The 27679-nt window shown below is 46.4% G+C and overlaps 1 protein-coding gene across 1 annotated transcript in view; it reads left to right on the top strand.

Moving 5' to 3' along the window:
- CCNJL (cyclin J like) overlaps positions 1-27679 on the top strand; it is a 46724-nt gene that overhangs the window by 11993 nt on the left and 7052 nt on the right. The window contains exon 2 of the mRNA XM_063088241.1: positions 12180-12393. Coding sequence (XP_062944311.1) covers positions 12180-12393 — 214 coding nt within the window. The remainder of the gene's footprint in view (positions 1-12179; positions 12394-27679) is intronic.

Raw genomic sequence — 27679 nt, 5'->3', positions numbered from 1 at the left:
GGCTTTGGGGACGTGGGTCTCCCTACATGTTTATACCTTATCCTGACAGCTAAGAGAAGGCCATGAGGAGGGATGCCAGCTCACTGGAAATGGACCCTCACTCTGGAGACTAGTTACTACAGGTGTTGCAGCCATCCAAAGCAATGGCATCTGAACAAGGGCAGAAAGTGGGGACATGGGAGAGGTTTTAGACAATAGTGTCAAAAGGACCAGTTAATAAAAGCCGTGAAAGATGTCAAGTTTCTTATTAGTTGGAACAAAGTAACTACATAGCTGAGCATGATCAGCCCTTTTCACAGTGAACATTGTTCTTGGAAAGCTCCTTCTGGAAGTTGTTAGTTTCTGTGTAATCTCGAAGGACTCACACTGCCATCTAAATCAAGGGAGTTGATATTTATTGGGCACCTACAATGTGTCAGAGACTGTTAACTGCCTTGTGCACATTATCTCATTTGATTATTAAAGTTGCTTTGAAAAGAAAAAGGAGGAGTTAAATGTACTGACCAAGGCACTAGTACTCGTTCTTTCATTCAGCACATGTTTTTAGCAGCTGATTGCTTGCCAAGCACTGTGCTAGCCATTATATAAGAGATGAACAAAACAAATTTTCCTACTTTCATAGAGCTTCTAGTTGGGCATCAGGCCCAAATGAAGTACTCATAGGGCATAGATAAGTGCCCTACAAGTCAGGAAACGAGGAGTATATCAGATTCCTAGGGCTGTTGTACCAAAGCATCGCAAATTGGGGGGCTTATTCTCTCAAGTTTATTCTCTCACAGTTCTGGAGGCTAGATGTTTGAAGTCAGGGTGTTGGCAGGCCATGCTCGTTCTGCAGGCACTAGGGGAGGATCTCTGCTTGGCTTTTCTAGCATCCGGTGCTGGCCAGCAATCCGTGGCATTCCTTGGCTTGTAGCCACATCACTGCAATCTCTGCGTCCGTCTTCACAGGCCTTCTCCTCTATGTCTGTCTTCATTCATCTTGTCTTCCCTCTGCGTGTCCATGTGTCTCTGTTTTCTCTTCTTATAAGGACACCAGTCATGGATTGGGGCCCATCCTAACCTAGTGTGGCCTCATTTGAACTTGATTGCATCTATAAAGACCCTATATGCAAATAAAACTTCTGTTTTTAAACAGGTCTCCAGGAGATTCCAATGCTTGTCATCACCTGACAACCTTTTGAGAACCCTGGACTTGAGTTGGGCAGGGGGTAGAGTTGGGCTGGGGGGTGGCAGTGGCTGTTACTCTACTGACCCATTCTGGGCTTCTTGTGAGGGTCAAGGTGCCCAGGAGAGTTCACAAGAAGGAATCTGGAAATTGGGGACAGGAGCTGGAAGAGTGGAGCTTTGGAGGCCACAGCATGAGAGTGGTAGCCCAGGGGGAAGAGGGGAGCCGCAAAAGAAGCAGTGTGGAAGGGGGCACAGCATGACTCCTGCCCCTAGGTAACAGAGGGTGTGGGGGAGTGAGGGACACCCCCAGTGCAGGAGGTGTGAGCTATGTGGTTGTATCAGGCTGAAGTGAAGAACTGGGGGGGGGGGGGGGGGCATGACTGTTTTATGAAAAGGCCATGACTGTTGTGTGCGGGGTATGTTTGGAGGGCTCAGAGGCATGGGTTTGTTGGGGACCTGAGAGGGGTGGGCAGGCTTGTGTGTGGTCACTGTTGGGTGCCCTGGGAGCTACAGCAGGGCCTGGTGCAGAGTTTGCCCAGGCCAGTGGCTCTGGCTCCTGGGAATGAGAAGGTGTGTTTGGAGCTGTCCTGCCTGACATTTGCTGAAGAGGCAAGGAGGCCAGTGGCAGAAAACGTGGTGTCTGGGGTGACCTTTCACTTCACCGGAAGAAAGCTACAGGCTGGACTTCAGCAGGAGGGGATATTACTGGCATTGTGGGCTTCGTGTGCCATGGGCCACCCTCTCGAGCATGTTGAAATAGTGTTCCCACAGAGGAGTGTATGCTTTACTGAAAATGTGTCCATGGGCTTTATGAAGCAATCAGGGTGGATGGGGAAGGAGGGTGAGCCTCTGCCTTGCTGGCCGCCCTGGTCGGTGCTGTGTACTCCGGAGGCCTGTGATGAACCAACCTTCCGCCTCCCTTTTCTTTTTCCCTGTAAATTTTCAAGTCTCCATTTCCTGTTGGTCACCTTGGTTACACATGGTGTTTCTCCACATCTCACTGCTCTTTGTTCTCGGCAGCCTGTTTCCCCAGCCTCTGGCCCAGGGCCTGGCTGCCTGGCCTCTCTAGGGAGGCAGCAGTGGGTGCAGTGAGGCCAAGCACCGTGGGAGCTCAGAGCAGGGGACCCACAGCGGCCTTCTCAGTGGCTGGTGTTCGAGAGCAGCTCAGCCCTGCTCTGCACCTTACCTGTTTGTGAAACGGTTGTCACACTAAGTGGTGTCATACCTCAGGCCCCAGCCAGCTCCTCTGATGTCTCAGTCCAGGATTTGCCACCAGCCTGCAATGTGGCCTTGGCAGTTGCACGTCTGTGCCTCATTTTCCTGGGTACTGGCACTCATGCTAGTAGCACTGCCTGGGCCCACCTCAGGAGGATGGGTGTGGGGATGGAGGAAATGCATGCAGAGCCTGCGTTGAATTACAGTAGTAAGCAGGGTGATAGTCCCATAAGAGAGAAGTGGGGGCGTGGGTGTGTACAGAGATACATGACTGGAAGGGCGTACACAGACATGCGTACATACCCCAGTATTCTCCTAGTGGTGGGATTACCGGTGATTTCAGTTTTCTTTGTGCTCATCTGTGTTTTTTAAAATTTCTATAGTAATAACTTATTTTATAATCAGTTATGTAAAACATTATTTTGAAAGGAAAATACAAACAAATTCAAACTATCCCATGGAGGCTCCAAAACATTGTGTTGAGAGCACTGGAGTCAGAAGACCTAGGTTCAGATTCATCATTTACTAACTGGTTGTCCTTAAGCAAGTAACTTAGCCTCTCAGCTGTCCTTGTCTGTAACACTGGGATGCTGGTAATCTCCACTGTGTGGGCTTGTTGGGGAATTAGAGGACAAAATGTATGGAACATAGGTCTGGGAGACACATAGATATATCGATATATCTCATAAGACTGTATAAAGCTATTTATTGTAATGAGCAATACCAAATATTCATGAAGACCTGGGGGAGGTACGAGAAGCTTGGGGGGCTAAACTTCAGTGGAAAGAGAAGGCTCTGTCCTTCCTTGCCTTTGGGTGGCATGTGCCCCAGTCTACTGAGTAGCAACAGGGTTTCTAAGGAGGAAGCAGGTTAGCATTTACAGAGAATTGGGAGCTGCCAAAATTATAAATAAATATATATATATATTATACGTAAGAGATGGGGCAGGTGTGGGAGATTTAATCTTGGGCCCAATCCCTGGATCTCCCAAGACAGGACACCCAGCACTTGGCTGCCTGGGGTTTCCATGAGCTGTTGGAGGCCTCTCCTAGGCTTCTAATGCCTTGCTGTATGGAAATTCTTACCATGGCATTCTGCAGGTGGAAGCTGTGGTTCTCAATCTCTTGAGTCTTTCTGTACATCTTTAGGCTTAGAATCATCAAATTATTAGGCACTGAGCCAGAGAAATTCGCAGAGCCTCGCTTTGCAGATGTGCTGGAGTTTAATTTTCCCCAGGACACCAGTGCCCAGCAGCCAGCACCCTAAAGCACCATTTCACAGAGCAGGTTTTCAGGGATGTTGTTATTCAGCCCCCCAAAGAAGAAGGGGGTGTTGGCGTTCTGTAGCTAAGGAAGTTTAACCTAGAGTTTCCTAAAGTTATATAAGTTTTTTGCTGAACAAATGTTCAGTTCCTGTGCTGGGTTAATATATGATTTCTTTTAGGAAGAAGTAATGTATGCATTGTTTCCCAAACTATGGCCACAGAACCCTTTTCTTCAGGGAGCTTATCTCAAAGAGTGGTGTGCCACAGAACACACTTTGGGAAACATCGCCTTTGGAATGCCTGCTAGGTGCACAGTTTGTACTTCTTGAAACTCCTAATCCTCCTTGGAAACCCTTTGATGCTGTTGGGTAGACTGAGGCACATGCTACCCTAAAACAACGACAGAGCTTTCTCTTTCCCCTGGAATTCAGCTCCCCCAATTTCTTGTACCTTTCTCTGGATTTCATGAGGATTTTGAATTGCTCGTTGTGATGAGTAGTTTTATACAGCCTAAGATCAGGAGCAAATCATTTTTTTATCACCTGTTCATTTCAAGCATTTGCCATTCCTGAAATGTGGAGGTTTTGGTAATTATTGAGCATCTCTTTTGTATCAAGTACTGGGATCACAGGGCTATGCAAGACAAACCTAGTCCCTGTCATGGTTTACAGTCTCGCAGGGAAGGACAGTAAGAGTGAGTGGATGAATGGATGAAAAGTCCTAGGGGAGGATCTGACAGAAGCATGAGCAGGGAACACTCTTTTCAGAAGTGGATTTTAAGCTGAGATTTGAAGGAAGAGTGGGTTAATAATGAAAAGTAAAACCGTGAGGCAATTAGAAGAAAATAATTCGGTGCAGGACACCAGGGGTTAAGCTGAGCACTTCCTCCCGTAATGTGAGAAACCAGGGTGAGTGATTGAACTTTTACAGTGTGGGCGACTTTCAAATGACCTTCAGACTCCTCCGACGCTCAGAATCTGTGTATGAAGAGCTTATGCTGAATTTTCTACCCACCTCTGTCCTGCAGCAGTGATAGACGGGGTTCTCTGTGGTGGTCTCTGCCCAGCAGTTCTGGTTGTGCGCTCAGGGTCTTATGTAAGTGCAGCTCAGACTGGCTTCGTCCACATTCCCAAGCACATCTGAGTCTAGCACAGATATGGAAAGTGTTTGCCACTCTGCTAGGGTCAGTGCCTCTGGAGGGGAGGGGGCAGCAGAGACCAGACACATGCCTGGAATCTTCGCAAACCTGTTCAGACAGCCCAGACAGTGCAGACAGTTTGGGGCTTTGCGTAGGCTGTGATTCACTGTCCTTGGCCTTTCCCAGACCACTCTCTCTCTCAGATAATCCTCTTTCTGCTTGAGAGCCCCCAGGCAAAGCTCTTGGGCAGCAAAAAGCTTGGATTCTAAAGGAGTCAAGCCTGTTTTGACCCCCACACCTCCCCTTCCCCCAGAATGGCTCCTCTGGTCTCAGAAATGCTGGCTGACAGCTCACTAAGGGAGAGGGGCAGTTTACCCCTCCATCGGTTACCGCAGGGAAGGATGCAGGTGTAGGCAAGAGAGCTCCGAGGGGAGAGGAGGGCATAAAAGGCCACAGGCAGAGGGAAGATTTCCCCCAAAATATTCCATTCATTTATTCATACACTTGTTCACTCATTCAGCAGACATTCGTTAATCCTTACTGTGTGCCAAGTACAGAGGGCACAGCCAAGAGTGGGAGAGAGAAGTGGCTCCCTCCCCCACAGAGATCCCCTTCCTATTAGCAAACACTTCAATCAGCAGTAAATGCTGCTTGTGGAAAGCCCATGACATGGAGATTCTGGAGGGTAGGAGGGAGGTGGGAAAGGCCTCTGAGGAATGGACTGAGCAGAGGCCTGAAGGAAGAGAAACAGCCCACATGCCCCAAACCAGGGTTGGATGAAGTCCTGGCACCACCTTACAGTGAAGTACTATGCAACCATTGAAAACACTGGGAAGTGGGAAGCAGTTTAGATTGTGATCCCACTTTATGAAAGGAAGAAACATTGGAAGAATCCGTGCAGAACTTCTCTCTGAATCCCTCTGAAGGAGGTATTATAAATGCTGTTACTTTTTCTTACTCTTTAAAATTCATCAGTGAACATGTAATTTATAATTAGTAAAAGAAAAAAAAAAAAAAGGAAAACTACTTCTGGGGAAGACCATTGCAGGGGCTTTGCATCGTAGGAGCATAGGAGTCATGGTTAAAGGGTTGGTTTTGTTAAAGGGATGATGCAGGGTTGCCAGGAAATCTCAGGGATAACTTTTGAGCTAGGCTTTAAATACAGTGGGTGTCTAGTCCTTGTCTCCATTTATTTTTCAAACTAGCAACATAGTAGTCATTGGAATAATAAAGAAATTATACATTGACTTTTAAAAAAAATTCAGACAGTGTTGAAAAGCACGAAAGTGAAAATCATGCACGATCTCAGTTACCCACCTCCGTCCCTGAGATAACCACTGTCAACATTTTGGTGCACAGATGCTCCTTGACTTACGATGGGGTACATCGTGATAAACCCATCGTAAGTTAAAAATATCAAGTCAAAAATGTATTGAATACACCTAACCTACTGAGCATTATAGCTTAGCCTTGCCTACCCTTAAACGTGCACAGAACACTTACATTAGCCTACAGCTGGGCAAAATCATCTGACACAAAGCGTATTTTATAATACAGGGTGGAATATCTCATATATAATTCATTGAATACTGTACTGAAAGTGAAAAACAGAATGGTGGTATGGGTGCTTGAAGTACGGTCTTTACTGAATGCTATCGCCTTCACACCATCTTAATGCCGAAAAATCCCAAGTTGAACCATTGTAAGTCAAAGACTGTGTATCTTCTAGTTTCTTCCAACCCACAGTTATTCTTTTAAAAAATAAAATAAACTACTGTGTTAGCAAAAGCAGGTTTTTTTGTAAGGTAGATTTTTTCTCCCTCAGCTCCTTCATGGCCATCTGTCCTGTGCCTCCACCTGCTCATCTCTAGATCAACGTGTGGCAGGTGGGCTCTCCTGTGTGGCTCAGGTGATATAGGCAGGCAGGCAGCAGCTGGGGAGGAAGCCTCTGCCCATCCCTCCACCCCTCTTCATCTCTGCCCTCCCCCAGCCTTTCTGCTGGCCACCCTGATGCTGCCTGCCAGGCGTGCTGAGAGGAAGGTCACCCTGCCTGGCCCAGGTCCTGCCCACCCACTGCCCGCACTGATTGCCGAGTGCCTGCCAAGAGCCTGCCTAATCTGGAGAGAGCTTTACAAGCCGCCAGGGGCAGGCTGCTCTTTTGTTTCTGGAATGCAGGTCACTCAGCAAAGGGGCTGGCTCCTGCACCCGCGCTGCTGCAGGCTTCAAGCAGACCTGGGTCAAGAGTGCTAGGGGAGGCATGCCGACCCTTATGGCAAAGCCTTGTAATGAATGCCTTTCTTCCCTAATTGGGTTAGAGAAGTAATTAGCTGGACTCAAACTAAACAGGAGAGGCATGCTGGAGTCCCACGCTGTTGTTTATATGCCAAAGAATCACCCTTCTCTTAGTGACAGGAAGAAGCGGAGCTCAGGGCTACTAATTTTACTTGGTTTGGGGGCTCTGCAGAGCGCACAGTGATGGACAGGTGTCCTTTCCCGGGGAGGTGCCCCAGCCCCAGCTGTCAACAAACCTTAAGGTAGAAAGCTTCATTCCACGTTACTCAAAGCAAGTTTCTTGGAGAGCCTGAAGAGCCTTTGACAGAAATAGATAAACTCAATTTAGCTGAGGTTTGATGATCCACCTTGCTGAGCTACTATTACATGCCAAATACTTTACATTTATGGCAGTGTGACTCCATTTCTCAGATGAGAACACTGAGAGTCAGAATTCATATGCCCAAAGTTCGTAGACAGTGGAACTGAGATTCTGACCCAGAACTGCCTGATTTCACAATCTGTATCAAGCTGCTCCCCTGTGTGCTGGAGGGGGAGGTGTTTGGTACAGGAAGGGACATTCCTGTATTCATTCTATTTTATAACATATTTTTTTGAACACCCACCTCTGTGCCAGCCACCGTACTGGGCACTGGGAAAACAGCATGGGTAGAACGCCCACCCCCTGATTTCTGGAGCCTAGAGCTTAGCAAGAAGAGACACATAAATAAGTAAATATTTGGCCATGAGGAAAGGCATGATAGGAGAGATAATAAGGGAAAACCTGGTTTGGATTGATGTAGAGATCAGGGAAGGCCTCTCTTAGAAAGTCACATTTAAACCAGTATTTGAGGGACAAGCAGAAATAGGGACGAAGAGCATCCCCGGGAGCTGGTTTTCTGAGGTTCAGAATCCTGCCACCCTAGTGACTAGCCTTTTCTAGGACACCTTACCTGCTAACTTCTTGACATGTAATGCTACCTGTTCCAATGGTTCATAACTTTTTCTTTAATGCACTGACGGCTCCCTTTGAGACTACTCAAGACAAATGACCTTTTCCCCCAGGATAGTGTACAAAGGAAAGATACATGGTGTGTTGCTTTGAGGTCTCTTCTCCCACTTGGCACAAGGAAATATCTAGAAGGTGTTGAGCTTGCGGGGAGGGAAGTCAGGATGTTGCATATCTAACTTGCATTTTGGGGCTTTGAACTGCACCGATGAGGGCAGTGGGACCCAGCCAAAGGTCACTTGGCTAAGGCTGATTTCCGGCAGGTGCACCCTAACAGATACCAGGGATCTGTGATTGTGGTTGCTTCTTGTCATGCGCCTGAACTTAGAGCCCTGTGCTTAGAGGAAATACGCCAGTAGCCTGCAAGCTTGTGGGGGCTGCTGGAGGGTGGCATCGCTGTTGGGGGAGCTGCAGCCCCACATTGACTGCTGCTGCCTGCTGGCTAGCCTTAGCCCGGCAGGAGACTGGCACAGAGATCTTCATGCAAGGCTTCTCTTACCAGGTTGATGCTCTGCTCTGAGCCCTTCAATGGCTCCCCGTTGCCCTCAGGGCAGGGCAGGTTTCATGGTAGGGCATGCAAGCTGGGACCCAGCCCACTTCTGCTTTGTCTAGGCATACCCTACCTGTCTGGTGGCTGTTCCTACAGCTGCAGATTTCCCCCATGGGACACCTGCATGGCTTTGCAGGTGCTGTTTCTCCTGCTGAGCATCCTTCCCTTTCTGTATCTTCAACAGGTAAATTTTTAGACGTTGTTTCGAACCTGGGCTGTTTCTCCTCTTTGACGTCCCCGGGGACCTGCTACACTGTAGTGTTGGTCACACCTTCCCTCTTCCCAGGGCTTTCTAAGCCCATCACTGTAATTCCTTCCTTCTTTCCTCCAACAACTAGTTACTGGGCACCTGACCATGTTCTAGTCACACTGGGGTGCTGGGGAAACAATAAATGAAAGCAGACCCAGACCCCACCCTCAAGGACTTTGAACTCCCCTGATGGCCGCATAAATGCATGAAACCATGAAGGTGAAGAATACACAAAGACATCAGGTCTTTTGCTTAAAGAAGTTAAGCTGGGGATAAAAGATTTCTGTGGCCAGAAAGTAAAATAAAATATCGAAAAAAAAAAAAAAAAGGGTATGTTGGAAGTCTTGTGGTCTCGGATCTGTTGCTAGTTAAATAAAGTCCTGGGATTAGGAGACTTTTTCACATTTATTTTCTGCAATTATAAACACAAGGGAGAGGAAGTAATTTCTTCAGGCTTTGAGCACCTTCTATGAGCAAAGTTTTAGGATTATGAAGACAGCTGAGTCCTGGCCTCAGGGCTGTCTGGGGGACAGGCCAGAGGAGGAGGGATCACAGTGTGAGTTCTCAGCGCAAGCTTCCTCCCCTCAGAAAAGACGGGGGCTCCCGCAGCATCTGTAGCTGTCCATCGTGGTGTTCATCACAGTTTGGAATTCTTTAATTGCCGTATTATTTGATTGCCATCTCTCTTATTGGGCCATAGACTCCGCGAGTGTGGGTGATATATCTATCTTATTTTTTTTATAACAGCTTTACTGAGATGTAATAATTCACATACCATAAAATTCACCTTTTTAAGGTGTGCAGTTCAGTTGTTAGTAAGTATATCCACAGAGTTGTACAACCATCACCATTATCTAATTTCAGAAGAGTTTCATCATTCTGAAAAGAAACTCCGTACCCCATTAACTCCTACCCCTACCACAGCAACCACTAATCTACTTCTGGTTTATATGGATTTTCCTATTCTGGACATCTCATATTAGTGGAATCATACAATATGTAGTCTTTTATGACCGGCTTTTTTTCCTCAGCATGATGTTTTCAAGGTTCATCCCTGTTGTAACACGTATAATATTCCATTGTATGGATAAACTACATTTTGTGTATCTTTTCATTAGTTAATGGACATTTGGGTTGTTTCCATTTGGGGGCTTTCTGAATAATGCTGCTGTGAATATTCATGCACAAGTTTTTACGTGGCCGTATGTTTTCATTTCTGTTAGGCATATACCAGTGATTGGAATTGCTGGGTTATGTGATAGCTCTATGGTTAGCATTTTGAGGAACTGCTCAACTTTCCCACAGGGACTGCACCATTTTACTTTCCCACCAGTGGTGTATGAGGTTCCAGTTTTCCCACATTCTCACCAACACTTGTTGATTTTCAGTTTTGTGGTGTTGTTTTTTTAATAACAGACATCCTAATGGGTGTGAGGTTGTATCTTATTTTGGTTTTGATTTGTATTTCCCTAATAATTAGTAATGTCGAACATCTTTTCATGTGCTTCTTTATACCTTCGTTGGAGAAATGGCTATTCAGTCCTTTGCCCATTTTTAAATTGGGTTGTTTGTCTTTCTATTGTTAAGTCGTAAGATATTCTGGATACTGTCTCTTACTGACATATGACTTCCAAAATTTTCTCCCATTCTGTGGGTTGCCCTTTTGCTTTCTTCTTTATTTTTATTTTTTAAAAAGATGACAGGTAAGGGGATCTTAACCCTTGACTTGGTGTTGTCAGCACCACACTCTCTCAAGTGAGCCTTTTGCTTTCTTGATGGTATCTTTTGAAGCATGAAAGTTTTTAATCTTGAAATCCAACTTAGGTATTTTTTTTTTTTTTTTTTTTTTTTTTTGTCGTTTTTCCGTGACCGGCACTCAGCCAGTGAGTGCACTGGTCGTTCTTATATAGGATCCGAACCCGCGGCGGGAGCGTTGCCGCGCTCCCAGCGCAGCACTCTACCGAGTGCGCCACGGGCTCGGCCCCAACTTAGGTATTTTTTGCTGTTATTGTTGCTTCTGTCATTTCTAAGAAACCATGGCCTGATCTAAAGTCATAAAGACTTATTCTTGCTTCCTTCTAGGAGTTTTATGTTTTGAGTCTTACATTTAGGTCTATGTCTATGTTATTTCAGATTGTATCCCCAGTGCCTAGAGTAATGCCAAGAATGTAGAAGGTACTTTATACTTGTTGAGTGAAATGAATGAATGAATATCTCTTGAATGAGTGAATGAATGAATGAACAAACGGGTGTCTTCCTTCTAGTCCTCGGTCTGTTGCTCGTTAAGTAAAGCCCTAGGCTTAAGAGAGAGGCATTATACAGAAAAGGAGCACCAGTTTGTTTTAATCTCATTTCCCATAAATCTGCCCTCAGTGAGCTCTCACATTTTTTTTTCCTGCTAACTTCTTTTCTATTTCCCTTCAATTTTACTTCTCTTTAGTTTCTCTAAGACATTTCCTAATCAAATAATGCCTAATCTACTTTGGTTAAATGGCAAATATGGTAGATATATAAGAAATGTTTTCTGTTGTAAAAATCTTTGTTGGTTTGATATTTGTTTTGTTGGTTTTTCTTATGTTAGACAAATAAATTCAGATAACCTGGCAGTGTTTAAATTACAAAGTAGAAAGTTACCTCCTGGGTGGGACAGGGGAGTAGATATCATGATGTCCAGAACTCACTTTTAGAAAAAAGTCTATATAGAGAGAAAGAAGGCAAAATGTCAACAATTAGTGAATTGAGGTGAAGGGTTTTTGGGAGTTCCTTGTAGTATTATTTCAATGACTATTTTTAGGTTGATTTTTTTTTTCTTCGTAAAACTGTCTCTCACATTCCTACCCACAGAGCAAATTAGCTGTGGACCCTGAGAGGTTACTATGTGCTGGGCATTTTGTGTACATTTTTCACTTAATCCTCAGTCATTGAGGAGAGAGCAGAGGTCAAGGCAGGTGACCAGGGTTGCACAACTTGGCTGAGTGGTAGGACCAGAATTTGGATGCGGGTCTGTGACCTCAATCAAGGCCTTGATTCTTTTATAGTTTTTTAAGGTGTACCTCGAATGGCAAACTTTTCCCCTGGGAATGACTGGCTTCCTCTGTCATCATGTAGGTCCCTGATGCTTTACAAGCCTGTGCTTAGTGAGGGCAGATGAGAGACATTCCAGGAGTTTCTGCAGTAGAAGGGCTGCTATCCAGGGACCTGAAGGAAAATGAACAAGGGTGTGGAAGGAATCGTCGCCTACCCACTAGTCAGCAGGCAGACCCTGATGCTCTTGAGCGGCAGCCCTGACCCCCTTCTGCCCCACCCATCCTCCAGGAATTGAAGCTGCCCGCCTTCCGAGCCTGCTCCCCGCTCCTGAAGAGCCGCCGGTTCTTCGTCAACATCCTGACCCTGCTGAGCAGCCATTGCCAGCTCTGCCCTGTGGCCCGGCACCTGGCTGTCTACCTGCTGGACCACTTCATGGATCGCTATAACATCACCACCTCCAAGCAGCTCTACACCGTGGCCATCTCCTGCCTCCTGCTCGCAAGTAAGTGGAAACCGCTCCTTCCTCTGCGTTTGTGCCGTCTGTCTCCTCCCCGTCAGCAAGCCCTGCTGCTCCCAGTCGTTTCACATTTCAGTGGTATTTGCATGTCTTCTGTGTTCGTCCTTTGCTGAGTGCCAACTACATTTATTAATAATTGTAAGCATGTTTTAGCATCTATAATATACCAGGCTAAGTGATAAGGATTTTAGCAGCTTGATCTTAATTAATCCACACAATGATCCTAGGAGACAGATACTCTTAATACCCCATTTTACGGAAGAACAGAGAGGTTAAGAAACTTGCCTTAGGTTGCCCAACTAGTACATGGCAAACAAGCTTTGAGCCCAGAACTGCATGATGCCAGAACCTCTGCTCTTACCCCCATGTCTCCTGCTTCCTATTATGGCGGCTCTGAATGTTCTGGGAAGAGAACCCCAGCAGCCACTGTTCTTTGAGGTGTTTAGGAATGTGACTGCTTGATTTGGACCTACGCAGTACCCATTATGTAGTCACCAGGCCTCAGCACAGTCCTTTTGGGGTTTGCACCTTCCAAAGAGACCTCACTAAAAACGCAGCATAGCTTTGACCATCTGTCTGTCTGCCTTGGTAGGGATTACTATATTACTGTATAATGTGCTGCTGCTCGGCTGAGCTTAAAACACAGCTCTGCCATGCCACCCCGCCTCTTACAACGGCCCATGGTTTACCAGCCGTCTTAGGATAAAGACCAGCCCTCAAGTTCCTGCCTCTCTGGCCTCATGCCTTTCTCCTCCTCACTCCTGGGTTCCAGCCACACGGTCACAGAACTTTGCGCAGGCTGTCCCTCTGCCTGGACTGCTTCCGCCTGCCCACTCGGGCCCCACATCCCTGTGAGAACCTTTCCCCACTGCCCTGGGCAGGTGGGGTCCCCCTGACATACAGACCCACAGCATCATGTACTTTGAATTAACACCTATCACTCCCACTAGACAGTGAGTTTTGGGAAGGGAGAGAAGCTTGGCACATAGTAAGAGGTCAAGAAAATATTTGTAGAATAAATGAAATCAGTAGAGCTAAGGGCTCCTTTAGAACTGGGCTTCTGCACTCCCCCAGTTTGCCCTTCCAATGGAGGAGTGAAATGCCCCTAAGGCCTCAGGCTCAAGGTGGCCAGCTGCAATCAGGACATTTTTTTGACATCTAGTATTTCATCCTTAAAATTCAATCAGGTTTTATATTTTTCCCCCACCACATGCTGTTGTCCTGTTTTGTTATGCAGGTCCCTCCCCTCCCCCAGTCCTGAGTGCATGCTGCTGCAGGAAGACTGTGCCCACATTCTCCTGTGGCTTTGTCTGCTCCTGGCTCACTTCTGTAAACCCCATGGGCACCATCACCCAGTTGGAGAAACACAAACTAAATTTAGAGTTTTCAAAATTCCGTCTTGTTTTCCACCCTGGCACCTTGTACCTGCCGTTGTTTGTGATCCCTTTGGCTGCTTTATGTCTACAACTCCACCGTTTGTGATTTTTCTCTACCTCGGGCCAGCTGGATTTCCTGTGTTACACGTGGGCGCCAGTCTTCCTGGGAGTCCAGCCTGTTGGCTACTTGAGAGTCCCTCGCAATGCACAGCTCCCTCTCGCCTTGGGAAGAGATGTGGGGCTTGTGAGATGTGGTGCAGGAGAGATCTGCACCATGGTCTTTGGCCTGCTGCTGTCTGTGATCTATGAGCTGCATCGAGGCCTGCTGGGGGCAGGGGACTTTTATTTCCATGGGGCCATAGAAGCTCTCCCCCAGCATCTGTCTGGGGAGCTGGGGATGGGAGGCACACACTGGAGTCTCCTTTGTGCTGCTGTCGCCAGGCGGAGGGAGGGTGCCTTTCAGACAGAGAGGCAGACGCCCCCACCCACACATCTGAGAGCAGCAGCTAGCCTCAGGCAGCAGGAATGGATTTTTCAGGACACCTGCCATATGCTCCAGAAGCCCAAGCAAAGAAAAGTTTCCATGACAGTTTACAATCCTATTCATTCCTCCCTTCCCTCTCCCCACGCCGACTGTCAGCCTCAGGGGCAGTCACCTGCCTTAGGAAGTTTGGAATTCTGCTAATTTGGTACCGAATTATTTTGAGATAAGAAGAGCTAGGGTTCTTGCCCCCACCTGTCAGTTCTCAGGGTTTTAAAACTGCTTCCAAATAAGGGCATAGATGGGACCTTCTCACTTGTATACAATCCCTTCTGCCCCCATAAAACAGGTCAGTCAAAAGCCCATGTCTGCAGGCCTACGAAAGGAGGCAGAAGAAGCCAGAGCTTTAAGGTCATTCTACCATGGACATGTGGCAAAGCCGCCCCTTTGTCTGTCTGTGACTGATTTTTTTGTCTGCGTCTCCTACCTTAACAACAGGAAAGAATCGTAATACTCCAAATATAGTATAGATATAAATATACTACAAATACAAGTATAATAGTACTCTCTTCTTTAATCTTTCATCTCATACATCACCCCTTTCCTAACTATCTGTGTTGCTCTTGTTAGTTAATTAAAAGGATGATTTGATGACATGGAAACTCACAACTGCTGGGTGAGTTGACTTTGACAGTGCACAATAATAATCGTCAGCACCGTGGCTTCCTTTGGTACTTACCGCCTCTTTCTCGGTGCCCAGCCCTGTGCCAGGCACTTCGCACACATCACACAGAACCCTCACGACCAGCCAGATGACTGTGCTGTCATCTGCCCGTTTTCTTGGTACAGAGAGGCCAAGTCACTTGCCCAAGGTCACTCAGCTTGGGGTTTTGCTTTTTTTAAAATTTGAATTAAGATAAAATTCATACCCTAACATAAAATTCACCATTTTAACCATTTTAAAGTGTACGATTCAGTGGCATTAACACTGTTGTGCAGCCATCACTCTATCTAGTTCCAGAACATTTTTCACCCTAGAAGGAACCTTTGTACCCAGTAAGCAGTCACTTTCTATCCCTTTCTATTCCTAGCCCTGGTAACCACTAATCTGCTTTCTGTCTGTATGGATTTGCATTCGGGCTCTTCCATATTACAAAAGGGATCGTGTAAGATGTGACCTTTTGTGTCTGGCTTCTTTCACTTCACATGATGTTTTCAAGGTTCATCCATGTAGCATTTATCAGTACTTCATTCCTTTTTTATGGCTGAGTAATATTCCACTGCAAATACCACAACTTGTTTATCCAGCCATCTGTGGGTGGATAGTAGGGTCGTTTTCACCTTTTGGCCATTGTGAATAGCGACATTCAGGTACCACGTTTATTTGAACACCTTTTTTCAGTTATTTTATATATACCTAGGAATTGAAGTGCAGGTCATATGGTAATTCCGTGTTGAACTTTTTGAGAAATCTTGGAGTTTTGCATTTGCCTGGTGGTTGCTGCTCAGAGGTGACTGGACTGCTGAGTCTTTAGCCATGGGACATGCAAGCCTGAGAAAGGAGGAAGGGTGTCAGAGAAAGCCAGAAAGGCAGGAGGTGGCCTTTTTGTACATTATTATACTACAAGAAATGTGAGATACATTTTTATTGTAAAAAGTCTGGAAGATATAGAAGCACCTAGTGTGAAAATTAGTTTCCCCCCATATGCACAGTCCTGTTCCCACAATTTGGTGTGTGTTCTTCCAGACCCAGATGTACTTATATGTTTTCATAATTGGGAAAGTAAATCTATTTGCCATGCGCAGGGGGCAGAGCAAGGAGATGCATCATAGATAACACCCATATAAGCAGTAAACAAAATTGTGAGATTCCTTCTTTTCTTCCCTTTTCCATTCCCTGCCCACCCCCCCAATCCCAATTCCACCATACTTTCTCTTTGCAGATTTCTGTTTTCTTTCATTGTCACTTCCAGACCCCCACCCCCTCCCTGGAAAAACAAAGTTTCTTACACCCGAGTTGCTTTCATCTGGACTGTGAGCCATGTCCTGCCCCTGTCTGGCTGCTCTGGTCCATGAAAAGCAGTGGAAGGTGAGGGTAGCAGATTATCTGTTTTGGGGGGTAAAGTTCTGACTTTTTGGTTTTCATAGGTGAAGTTCAGTCCAATGCAGGCCTTCCTCTCTGCCCCCATCTTCCTCCTCAAGAGAGAGAAGTGTCAGCCAGGAGGGTGGTCACTGGGCCTTTCTGCCGGGAAAGGACCCCACTCTGGGCACTGATCCTGCAGGGCAGTGTCCCTTAGTCCACAGTGAGTCTGTCATGCTGTGCTGAGCTTACCTGTAGAAAGGCCCATCTCCTCCTGAAGATTCTTTAAGTTAGAAATGGTATACTCACTTGTAAAGTGATATTCAAAGAATAAAATAAAAGTCTGTTTCCCATCCCACTCTCCTATGCTGACTTCTGGGAACATTTTCTTGTATCTTCTTCGAAAATTGATCTAGTGTATTTTTCTTTCTTTCTTTCTTTCTTTTTTTTGGAGGCTGGTCGGTGCAGGGATCTGAACCCTTGACCTTGGTGTTATTAGCACCACACTCTGACCAACTGAGCTAACTAAACATCTAGTGTATTCTTCTAGAAGTGTTCTTTGCATATACTGACACACGGTCGATCCTCATTATTCATGGATCCTATACTTGTGAATTTGCCTATTCACTAAACATTTTTTCCAAACCCCAAATCAAAGATGGTACTTTTTCAGTCATTCATGCACAAGCACAGAACAGTGAAAAATATGAGTGGCTCTATATGTGTATTCCCAGCTGAGATTAAATGGTGAAACTCTTTGCTTTCTTGTTTCAGCTGCAAACAGGTGTCCTTTTTGTGTTCTTAGTGCCATGTTTTCCTCATTTTTGTGCTTTTTTTTGGAGGGGGGGTGCGATTTCACTGTTTAAAATGACCCCCAAACATAGTACTGAAGCACTGTCAAGTGTTTCTAAGCTCCAGAAGGATGTGATGTGCCTTGTAGAGAAAATATGTGTATCGATAAGCTTTGTTCAGGCATGAATTATAGTGCTGTTGGCTGTGAGTTCAGTGTTAATGAATCAACAATATATTAAACAGAAATATACAAAACAGGGTCGTGTATTAATCAGTCGATGAAATGTTGCGATCAGAGGCTTGCAGGAACCTAACCCTCTGTCTTCCTCTAGGAGCAATGGTTCAGGATTCACTAATTCAGTGTTCAAGGTGACTTTGTAGAAATAACAAGAGTTGGGGCTGAGCCCGTTGCTCACTCGGGAGAGTGTGGCGCTGGGAGCGCCGAGGCCGCGGGTTCGGATCCCGTATAGGGATGGCCGGTTTGCTCACTGGGTGAGCGTGGTGCTGACAGCACCAAGTCAAGGGTTAAGATCCCCTTACCGGTCATCTTTAAAAAAAAAAAAAAAAAAAAAAAGTTGAGGGCTGGCCCGTGGCTCCCTTGGGAGAGCGTGGTGCTGACAACACCAAGTAAAGGGTTAAGATCCCCATACAGGTCATCTCTGAAAAAAAAAAAGAAAGAAAGAAATTACAAGAATTGACTGTATATTTTCACAAGCGGGTTAATACTAAAGTTGCTTTCTTCATGGTACATAACGGAACATCTTTCCCCATCAGCCTGTGCGGATTTACTTCTCTTTTTATTGACTAAATAGTCCTCAATGTTATAAACACTGTCATTTAACAATTCCTCTATTGATGGACATTACGTTGCCATTCTTTTTTTTTCACTGCTATAAACAATATGACAGCCACCGTCCTTTTTCCTGTATCTTTGCACACTTATGTGAGTCTGTCCATAGATAAATTCCCAGAGGTGGAATTGTTTTGGTCAAAGGGTGTGTGCATTTAAGATGTTTGATAGATAGTGCTAAATTGCCTTGTGGAGGTTTTAACTCAGCCAACAGCCGACAAGATCCCTTTTTTCTGTAATTGAACTTAATTTGTGGGAACCTTTGGAACTGGAACCTCTCTTCTCCAACTAAACAATTAACTATCAAAAAGCAAACAATGCCTCCTCTCCATCCTGGTACCTTACCAGTGGCCACTCGTGGTTGTCTTTCTGTGCTCTCAGATGGGGGTATGTTTGCATTCCACGTTTCTACCTGGCCCTGTCCAGGATGCACAGACAAGGATTGGTTCCCAGATCATTGCTTGCAGGGCTCCTTAAGCCAGGAATCAATAGCCTCATCTCACAGGCCAATACCAATAAAAGCTATTGCCTGCTGGGTGCTTGCTCTCCAAGCTTCAGGAAATTCTAGGAGAGGGCTGTCTTTCTCTCAGCAAACCACCTTCACTCCCTCATATGCCTTCCCCACCAGCCCCTTCCCCTCCCAAATTCACCCCTCCTGCTTTGAATACTCGGCAGCTGTTGCTTCTGGAAAGCAACTTCTTTGACAGCAAGGCAGGGAGTGGGATGCGATTGCCCCTTGGAGATTTCAGAAACTCTAAAGCAGTTTTAATCCCTCCTGGTAGACAGGGACGAACTAATGAGCTGCTTCCTGCCTGGGGACATTATGCACATCATCTCTCCCCAAAGCTGGGGATGCTTGAGATGCCTCTGGGGCTCTAACTATACGTGGTGGATGTAAAGCATGAGATTTATTGATATCTGCAAGGAAACATGGCAGCCCCTGTGCAGATCATTTAATAGCTCCTTGCTTGTCATGCAGGAGTTGCCAGGAGGAACACTGTATTTCCTCCCTGCCATGGAGAGCATTTGGAAATGTTTTAACATTTTAGGAATCAGGATAGTCTTATGTTTGATGTGTACACTTAATGTGACAGTTGTGTTTTTTTCCTCTAAAAGCTGCTACCACGTCAATGGTACATCCTCTAAACAGTGGCATTTGGGTGGTAGCCACACAGCACCAGGCAGACTGGGAAGGGTGGTGTGTCACATGAGGGTCGTACTCAGCAAATCCAGGCACGGGGCTTGAATGTTACAGCACAGTGAGCTGAGGAGGATGTGGTGATTTTCTATTTCCTGTTCCCATCCCTGCAGACTGACAGGCTTAGAGCTATTTCAGGGGAGGGATTTTGTGTGAAGTGCTTGTCAGACAGCTGGCTGGGCTGGAAACTCTTAAATTGTATAATTTGCCTTAGCAAGTCTAGTGCCCAGACATGTTTGTCCAGGGCCTGGGGTTCTGTGCTCTCAGTGCTTTTGTTTCAGGAGATGGAGGATCTCAAGCTGCATGAGTTCATTGAACATGCAGTGTGCGGGATCCTCTGACCCCACGCAGGTAAGTTATTCAAAAGACATTTAGTGGACCTCTGCTATATCAGAGACACTGTCGACCCTGGAGAGACCATGGTGAGTGGAAGTAATGTCTCCAGTCCCCGTTGCTGAAGATGATTCAATCCACACGTATGTACCTGCTGTGCACCAGGCCTGTGCTAAGTGTTGGGGTGACAGTGGAGCACAAAACACATCATGCTCCCATCCTCAAGGTGCTTATGATCTGGAGGCATCTCCTAAAGAAGCAGCCTTCAAGCCCAGCACTACCAGCAGGTCTCTGGGCAGAGGCCAATAACAGCCAGTCACCCTTCTAAGAAAATCCAAGTGTCCTTGCTGTGAGGAGAACAGCATGGTTCGCACAGTTAGCAGGACAATTACCAGGACATTGACTTCAGGCAGCCCTCCTGCTCTTCACACTACCTGAAGTTTGGCTGCTGGGTGCTAGGTGTTCGTTTTTATATTCTTTTTATCGAGTGCAGTGAATATTTGTGTCCTGTAGCACCTTATGCACTCGTTACGGCTGGAATTGCATCGTACCCTTTCCCCTGTTGATGGCGAAGTCCACGAGGGAGGAAATCCAGAGTCCTTATTCATTACAGCTCTTCCTTGCCCTGAGATTCCACTGGCACTGGGGAGTGACCCCTGGTCGCAGCAGCCCGCCTTTCACTGGGCACCCCTCACCTACCTAGCCAGTATGGTTGTTGTTATAGGACCAGCAGAGCGGCTTTGGGTTGGTTTCGAAACCAGTTTCAGACTCCAAGGAAATATGCCAGCCTGTTATATCCCTGAGTGGAGAGATTAGAGATTCTTTTCATGTTTGGTGTGTTTGCCTGGATTTTTGAGATTGTCTTCAAGGAGCATGTGTTGCTTCTCCCTGCTTCCTGTCTTTATTTTAATGACAAGCATTTAGGTGTCTAGACAGGAAAAGTCTTTTCTCTGTCACCAATGTGGTGGGGTTTCTGGGACTCTTCTAGGAAAGTCTGACATCTCCTGACTTGTGAGCACTTGTAAAGCAGGTTCATGCTGAGATATTCTTGGACTGGAGCAGAGGCACGCTCTGGAACCTCTGGCAGTTACTCTGCCAGTTCTGGTTTCCAGGTTCCCATTGGCAGTGTCCTGCCTTCTGTGGAGTTTCAAATGTTTTTACTCAGCGAGAGAGTGGTATGTGTTCCTTGTAGAAAATTAGGAGATAGGAAAAAAACGTAAAGAATAAAATAGAAATCACTTGTAATCTCACTACATTTTTTTCTGTAATCAGAATTTGGGAGTAGAGGGTAAATCGTAGTCTCAGTGATAATGGAATAGCTAATATTTATTGTGTGTTCATATGCCACTCAGTGTTCTGAATTATTCACACATATTTATTCATTTAATCCTCAAAACAGCCCTGTGAGATAGGCAGTATTATTTGCTCCGGTTAACAGAGGAAGAAACCGAGGTCCAGTTAGTTAGATAGCTTGCCTAAAAGCACACAGCTAGGAAGGGGTATGTCTAGGATGGGGAGCCAGGTAGACGATTCAGGGATGACTCAGTGGCTGGACACAGAAGCAGCTTTTGTCCTACCCCTATCACTTCCTTCCTTGGCTATTCCAGGAAGCCTCAGGACAGCACATGGAGAGATTGCTGGGAGGCTCCTGGGCTTTTTGTGCTCTGAGCCAGCAGAGCTGCCTTTTAGGTGATCTGAATGTCTGAATGAAAACATTGGCCCTCGGGACCTGGTCTGGAAGCGGCCACCCTCCTACCCTGGAGAGCAGTGGCCAGGGTTGCCCCTCCTCTTCCTTCTCCCTGCTCCCAGCAGAGGTTGGAACAAAGATCCAGACCCCTGATGTCCACGCCTTCGGCCCTGCAGCCAGCAGCCCCACCAGACCTGGTCCAGAGCCAGTCCCTGGTGAGTTGGGAATGAGCATTCTGCAAAGAACTGACACCAAACCCTTCGTGATGGGAGAGAACACCATTCCAATGCATGAGCCACATGCTTGACCCTGGCCACAGATGCCAGCCCTGTACATGACAGATGCCCCCCCACACTCAGGTCCTGCTTTCAGACGGTCAGTGAAGTTATTTCGGTCACTTGTAAAGCAGAGCACAGAGGAACCAGGGACTTGCTGAGACTACCATGTTAAGTCATCGCACCAACTTTCTCCATCCAGAGACAGGGAAGTCCTCACAGCAAGAAGGGAAGCGTGTGTGACCCAGCTGGCCAAGTGCCACCTCTGAGCCGGGAGACATTTCACAATTTCCTCCTGAAGAAAACAACCACCCACAACCTCATCTCCAGTCTCTGTTTCCAAAATTGGACTCAGGAATTGATTCAGCACATCAGAAATGTCCTTACTTTCATTCTTTCATCTATCCACTCATTTATTCATTCATTATTTATCCAGGCCTTCTCTGTGCCAGAGACTGGAAATGTGGCCATGAACGAAACAGGAAGGAGAGAGGAAGGGGGCTTTTTCTTTGTGTCCTTAGGGAGGAAGGGAGCCCAGCCAGGCAGGGTTCCCAGGTCCACCTTCACACCGGGTCTACACAGTGGGCCTCTGAAGCCCGGGTATGGCTGATATTGGAGGCTTGTTTCCCCAGGATGTTTCCTAACCTCAGGATCCCTAGAGGGGCCAGAGATCTCGGGTGCAGCTGCAGCAGGTCCTTAAGGGCAGAGCGGGAGGTGGATGCTTCCCATTTTCCAACCCTAATGGTCTTCAGCCTCCTTTCATCCCTAAAGACCACTGAGGCACTGTCCTGTAGAGGGAGGATTTTTTTGCTTTCTCCTTGGCTTTCTCTCTCCCCCACACCAAATTCCATCCAGAAACCAGTCACTGAGTCTGTGACTGTGATTATGGGGTTGGTGCTGCATTAGCACAGGTGTATAAAGAGCGCCGTTCTGAGCCCACTGAGCCTCCACATCATCCTCACCACGGTCCTGTCTCCTGCTCTTATTTCTGTTTCACAGATGAGGAAGCAAAGGCCTAAGAGTTGAGACTCGCCCCAGCCCGCAGGGTCGTAGGTGGCTGCATGTGCACTCTGCCCACTGCGCTGCATTACAAAGGGAGAGCAGCCTTTTCCCAGGATGTTGTCCTCGGAGCAGTTTCTTGGCTTCTCCATCAAATTGCTCACAATCTGTCTCCCCTGGGGGTTTAGAAAGACACTTGTCTGCTGGATGTATGAGTGACTTCTTTGGAGAAGAGTAGTAAGTGCCCTTCTTGTCTCTAATAATTACAAAAAGTCAAAGAGTTTTTTTAAAAAAAAATAGGTGGGGATGGGGGGCCAACTTTATTACAGAAAATATCCTGCTAGAGATTCACTCCTTTGACTTAAATAAGTCCTGCTGATCATACACATCTTTAGTGGAAAGGCTCTGGAATAAAACTGTTGAATAACATAAGCAGAGGGAGACTGAAGAAAAGAGTATTTGCAGAGAACAGGCTGGTTAGACGGGAAGACACTGTGGCTAGCCTGACACCCACATCCACGGGAATTCCTCCACCCAGATAGGTACACTCATTATGGAGACTGTGGCATTGCAGCGGGCCTTGTGACTATAGATGAGGTTTCCTGCTTGTGGTATAGAAATCTCTGGACTTTGGAACCATTTATTCATTCATTGAAAAAACAAAAGCTGTTATTGAGTATTGACTTTATGCCAGATGCTGTGCTAATAAGCAAATGGGATCTGTAGTGTTCTGCAGCACAGATGTGGTCCCTACCCTCCTGGAGCAGACAGCCACCCTTTTAATTTTGTTTTATCCTTTACCAGCTGGGTGATTGGGGCATCTCATCCTTTCTGAGCTTCTATTTCCACGTGGGAAACATGGAACTCCCTCTCCCCCCGTAGTAAAGCGAGGCGTGGAGCAAGGGCTGCCAGCATGTTTTGATTCCTCCCGTGAATCAGGCTGGGATACAGCAGAGCCAAATGTTGAAGCCCCCTGCCCTCCCAGAGATCACATCACGGAGTGTGGATTCCCTGCCTCTGGCTAACCAGCTGGGTGACCTGGGAAAAGTCCCACCCCTGGGGAGGAGGGGCACCTGGGAAAGGCCTTGGACCCAACACTCCCCTCTGCCTCCCTCCCTGGCTGTGAGCCTTGAAACCAGCATCGGGAAGGTCAGAGTTCAAGATCATTGTCCTGGAAAAGGAGGCTGGAGCAGATCTAGTGTCCACTCTAGGCATCCAGCACAGCCTGCCAGTCAGATCAGGTGAGGGTCTAGGGAGCCTTTAGTTGGGCTTATTTCCACCCCTTTTGCAGAACCTGAAAGAAAATGTCTTGTGGCATGGCCCACCACTCTAGCAGTTCATCTGCTCCTAACTAACAGGACTTTAGAAGATCTCAGGTCTGGAGTGCAAAGAGTAAATAGCGTGTTCAATAAATAATACAGCAGCAGCCGCTACCATGTTTTGGAGGGCCTGTGCCCGTAATGTTACCTGCCAAATTTTTTCGAGCCTTCCCTACCACCCCTGTGAGGTGTGGGTTTCCAAGTGATTGCCCAAGATCACACAAATTATGAGGGGAATGAGGATGGAAAACTGGGACCTGCACCTGAGCCTGACCTCGAGCCCTTGGGATGGACATTCTGGCCTTTTCCCATTCGGGACCTCTCCCAGATTCCTGGCTCTCTGTGGTCACTGGCTCTATGGACCATAAGTAAAGCTGGTGGAGTTCTGCCCCTCCTGGGGCCACTTCTCTCTCCTCCAGAGGAAGGATCATGAAGCAACAGAATTAGCATCAGAAAGGTCTCTATTGAGACTGGCTCCGCCTGGCACTTCCACTCTGGGGACACTGGCCTCCCTCTCCCCAGCAAGGACTGCACACTGGGGAAAAGACCTTTCAACCAGAGTTTTCTCTTTCCTCTTGGGTCCCTGCCACCTCTACTGCTAGCACTTCCCACATTCGCCTGGAAAGATGTCATGCCCCGCTGGGCCAGGCCAGGACACCATTGTGGCAGCTCTTTATCTGTCTGACCCACCTCCCCCATCCCTCCTTTATCATCAGCACCGCACAAGGTAGGGCAGGGGGCTGCTGGAAGGTGTGGGGGAACCACAGGGTCTCAATTCCTGATCAAATATTAGTTCTTATTCTTGGATAAACAGAGGGAGGAAAAGATTTTAAAATAGGAGAGTGGCCATTCTTGGAGAAGAGTAGCTTTGCCTGTTTTTAAAATCATTGCATTTCTTTAAGGAAGAAAAGTAGCTAGCTGTTGCTTTAAAATCTGGTTTTTCTTAGCCAGGCAACTTTGGCCTTGTCTCTGAGCCTAGGTTTGGCACCTGAATGGCAGCAGATGACCCTGAGTGACTCTGTAAATGGGCACCTTGCCAGGCATGAAGGACTGTTGCGGGATTAACTGGGCACAGTACACAAAGCAGCCTGTCGAATCAAGAGTGGGCAGCGCTGGGTCTGGGCAGCTGGAACAGGGACAACACTGATTTTTATAGAACCTTGTTCTGTGCTGTTTACCTTCTTGTTTCACAATTTTTTTAAAGGCAACGTAAATGTCAATGATTGTTGGAGTTGGATAATGCATTCACAGGGGTTCATTGTAACATTTTCTCTCTCTTTTCTGGCAGGGCATGTTTAAAATTTTCCAAAATAAAGGGAGTTTTTTAAGAGCAATTAAAAATATTACTTCTCTTGGCCCTAATTCGGAAGAGTCAGGGACCCTCTGGTCTCCCTTAAGGCTTGATTGCCAGAACAGTAGGTGGGGGAAGATAAGCCAGTGTTCAGAGTCATCACATTCATGGGGTAGAACGCAGAATGGTGGTCACCAGGGGCGGGGAGAGGTTGAAGGGGGGTTATTGTTTAATGAGTACAGAGTTTCAGTTTTGCAATATGAAATGAGCTCAGGAGGTGGATAGTGGTGATGGTTGCACAATAATGTGAATGTACTTAATGCTGCTGAACTGTATAGTTAAACACGGTTAAAATGGTAACTTTTATGTTATGTGTATTTTACCACAATAAAAAAAAAAAATGCCATTTAAAAGAAAAGAAATGCCAGGCCGTGAGCATCCCTGCTGAAGCTGGATGAACAGTGTCTTACCACTGAGGCTTAGCCTGTGCTTAAGAGTTTAGGCCACTTGGCTGGACTCATGGTCATCAGTCCACTAACTGTGACTTGCACCAACCCCGGGAGTGGGGTTAGGAACCAGCCAGCAAGGCATGTAAAGGGCTTCTAAGAGGTGTTACTTACACGCTGCACCATCCCGCCAACACTGCGGGCACACAGCGTGTGCCTGGCCTTCGAGAATCAGAGTAAGTTCTTCAAGAAGTTTAGCATGTTTTTTCACCTTGGAAGTATGTTGATAGAGCTCCTGCTGTTCAAATTTGGGACAATGTGAATATCAAATAAGAAAAATGTAGATGGAATGATAGGATTTTTGAACGTCTTTTTCAATCCCCCATGTAATAATTTATTCAGAAAGGACCATTGATGGGTGCCAAGCCATTGAGTTAAGGTTGTTGAGAAACAGGATATTCACAGTCTCAAGGTATCACCTCACAGATGACTTATTAATTTCATAGGGAAAGTGGTACCTTTAAAATGGAGATTTCTGGTGTCAGCACCTTGATCAAGCAATCAAACAGCATCACTACTGCTGGGAGAAACTGATGTTGTATGCTACTCCTGATGTGATCTGGAAGGAAGAACAGAACATCACCCTGTTGTTCTCTGGCTTAATCATTTGACCTGTATCTAATCATGAAGAAACAATCAGGCAAATCCAGAATGTGGGACATGTTCTAAGACAACTGGCCTGGAGTCTTCTGTAAAGTCAATGTCATGAGAAACAAACCAAAAAATGGGAGTAAGAGATAGGCTCTGTGTATGAACCTGGTTTGGATCCTAGATCCAAAAATAACGAAGGTTATAAAAGGCATTTTTGGGACCCCCGGAGAAAGTCAAATATGGACTGAATATTAGAAAATGTTATTGCATTAATGTCAATGTCTTAGAATTGCTAGTAGCATTATGATTTGTAGGAAAATGACATCAGGAATAGATGCTGAAGAGTTCGGGGCTGGCATGGCACTCTGCAACTTCACTAGAATTGGTCCAGCAAAACCAATACAGTAGTCCCCGCCTTATCCACGGGAAATAAGTTCTAGGACCCCCAGTGGATGTCTGAAACCTCATATGGTACAGGACCCTATACATGCTGTTTTTTCCCTATGCTACATACCTGTGATAAAGTTTAATTTCTTCTAAATTAGGCACAGGAAGAGGTTAACAATAATAACTAATAATGAAATAAAACAGTTATAACAATATGCTATAATAAAAGTTATGTGAATGTGGTCTCTCTCTTTCTCAAAATATCTTATTGTACTGTACTCACCTATTTTGGGGCCACAGGTAACTGAAACTGCAGAAAGTGAAACTACTGATAAGGGGACTACTGTATACATAACGTGCACGCAGACAGAGCAGATGCGGCTCAGCGTCAGCAACTGGTGAATCTGGGTAAAGGGTCGTGTGTGTTTATTGTTCTATTCTTTTTTGTGTGTGTGGACTTGAAAATTTTCAAAATAAAAAATGCGTCAAAGGAGTCGAGGAGAGTCTGTGGCTATTGTCTGACATAGAAGGACTCATACTTCTATCCCCAGCCTCTACCAGGAGACCCTCCTGGAGACTTCCAGGCATCTGTTGTCTGTGCAGTTTGTCGATAAGAAGGAAGCAGCTGAATAACGGTGCTTGGTGTTGGCAGCATTAAGGACAAGGGGCTGGCCTGCTCATGGTCACGGGAGGAAGGGAGGAAATGTCTGCCGGGCATGTGCAACACCAGGAAACTCATAAAATCTTTTCTGGCTGTGAAATGTATTGTGCTGTAGAATAGTCGTTCCGCTGGGGTCAGCCTGACCAGCAGTCAAGAGCAGGGCTCCCAAGTCCTTTATGTGTGTAGAAGCTGAGTCCTCTGATTAGCTTTGTCTCTGAGCCTCTGGGGATCCTTTAGGAACCAGCCTGGAAAGGATGCAGTGAGGCTCTGGTTTCTGGCCAGCATGAAGCACGGTCCATTTCTGTGTGCTGGGCACTTGCGAAGCATTTTCCTTGCTGTATGACCTTTGCATCTTCCCATGGGGCACGTTCCTAGATCGTAAACAAATAGACAGCCTGTGTAGTCTCGTACTATTCGGTCCAGAGCAAACTGGAGGATTCAGATG

Source organism: Cynocephalus volans, chromosome 2, assembly GCF_027409185.1.
Source record: "Cynocephalus volans isolate mCynVol1 chromosome 2, mCynVol1.pri, whole genome shotgun sequence".
NCBI lineage: Eukaryota > Metazoa > Chordata > Mammalia > Dermoptera > Cynocephalidae > Cynocephalus > Cynocephalus volans.
This window is presented reverse-complemented; position numbering and strand designations above follow the sequence as displayed.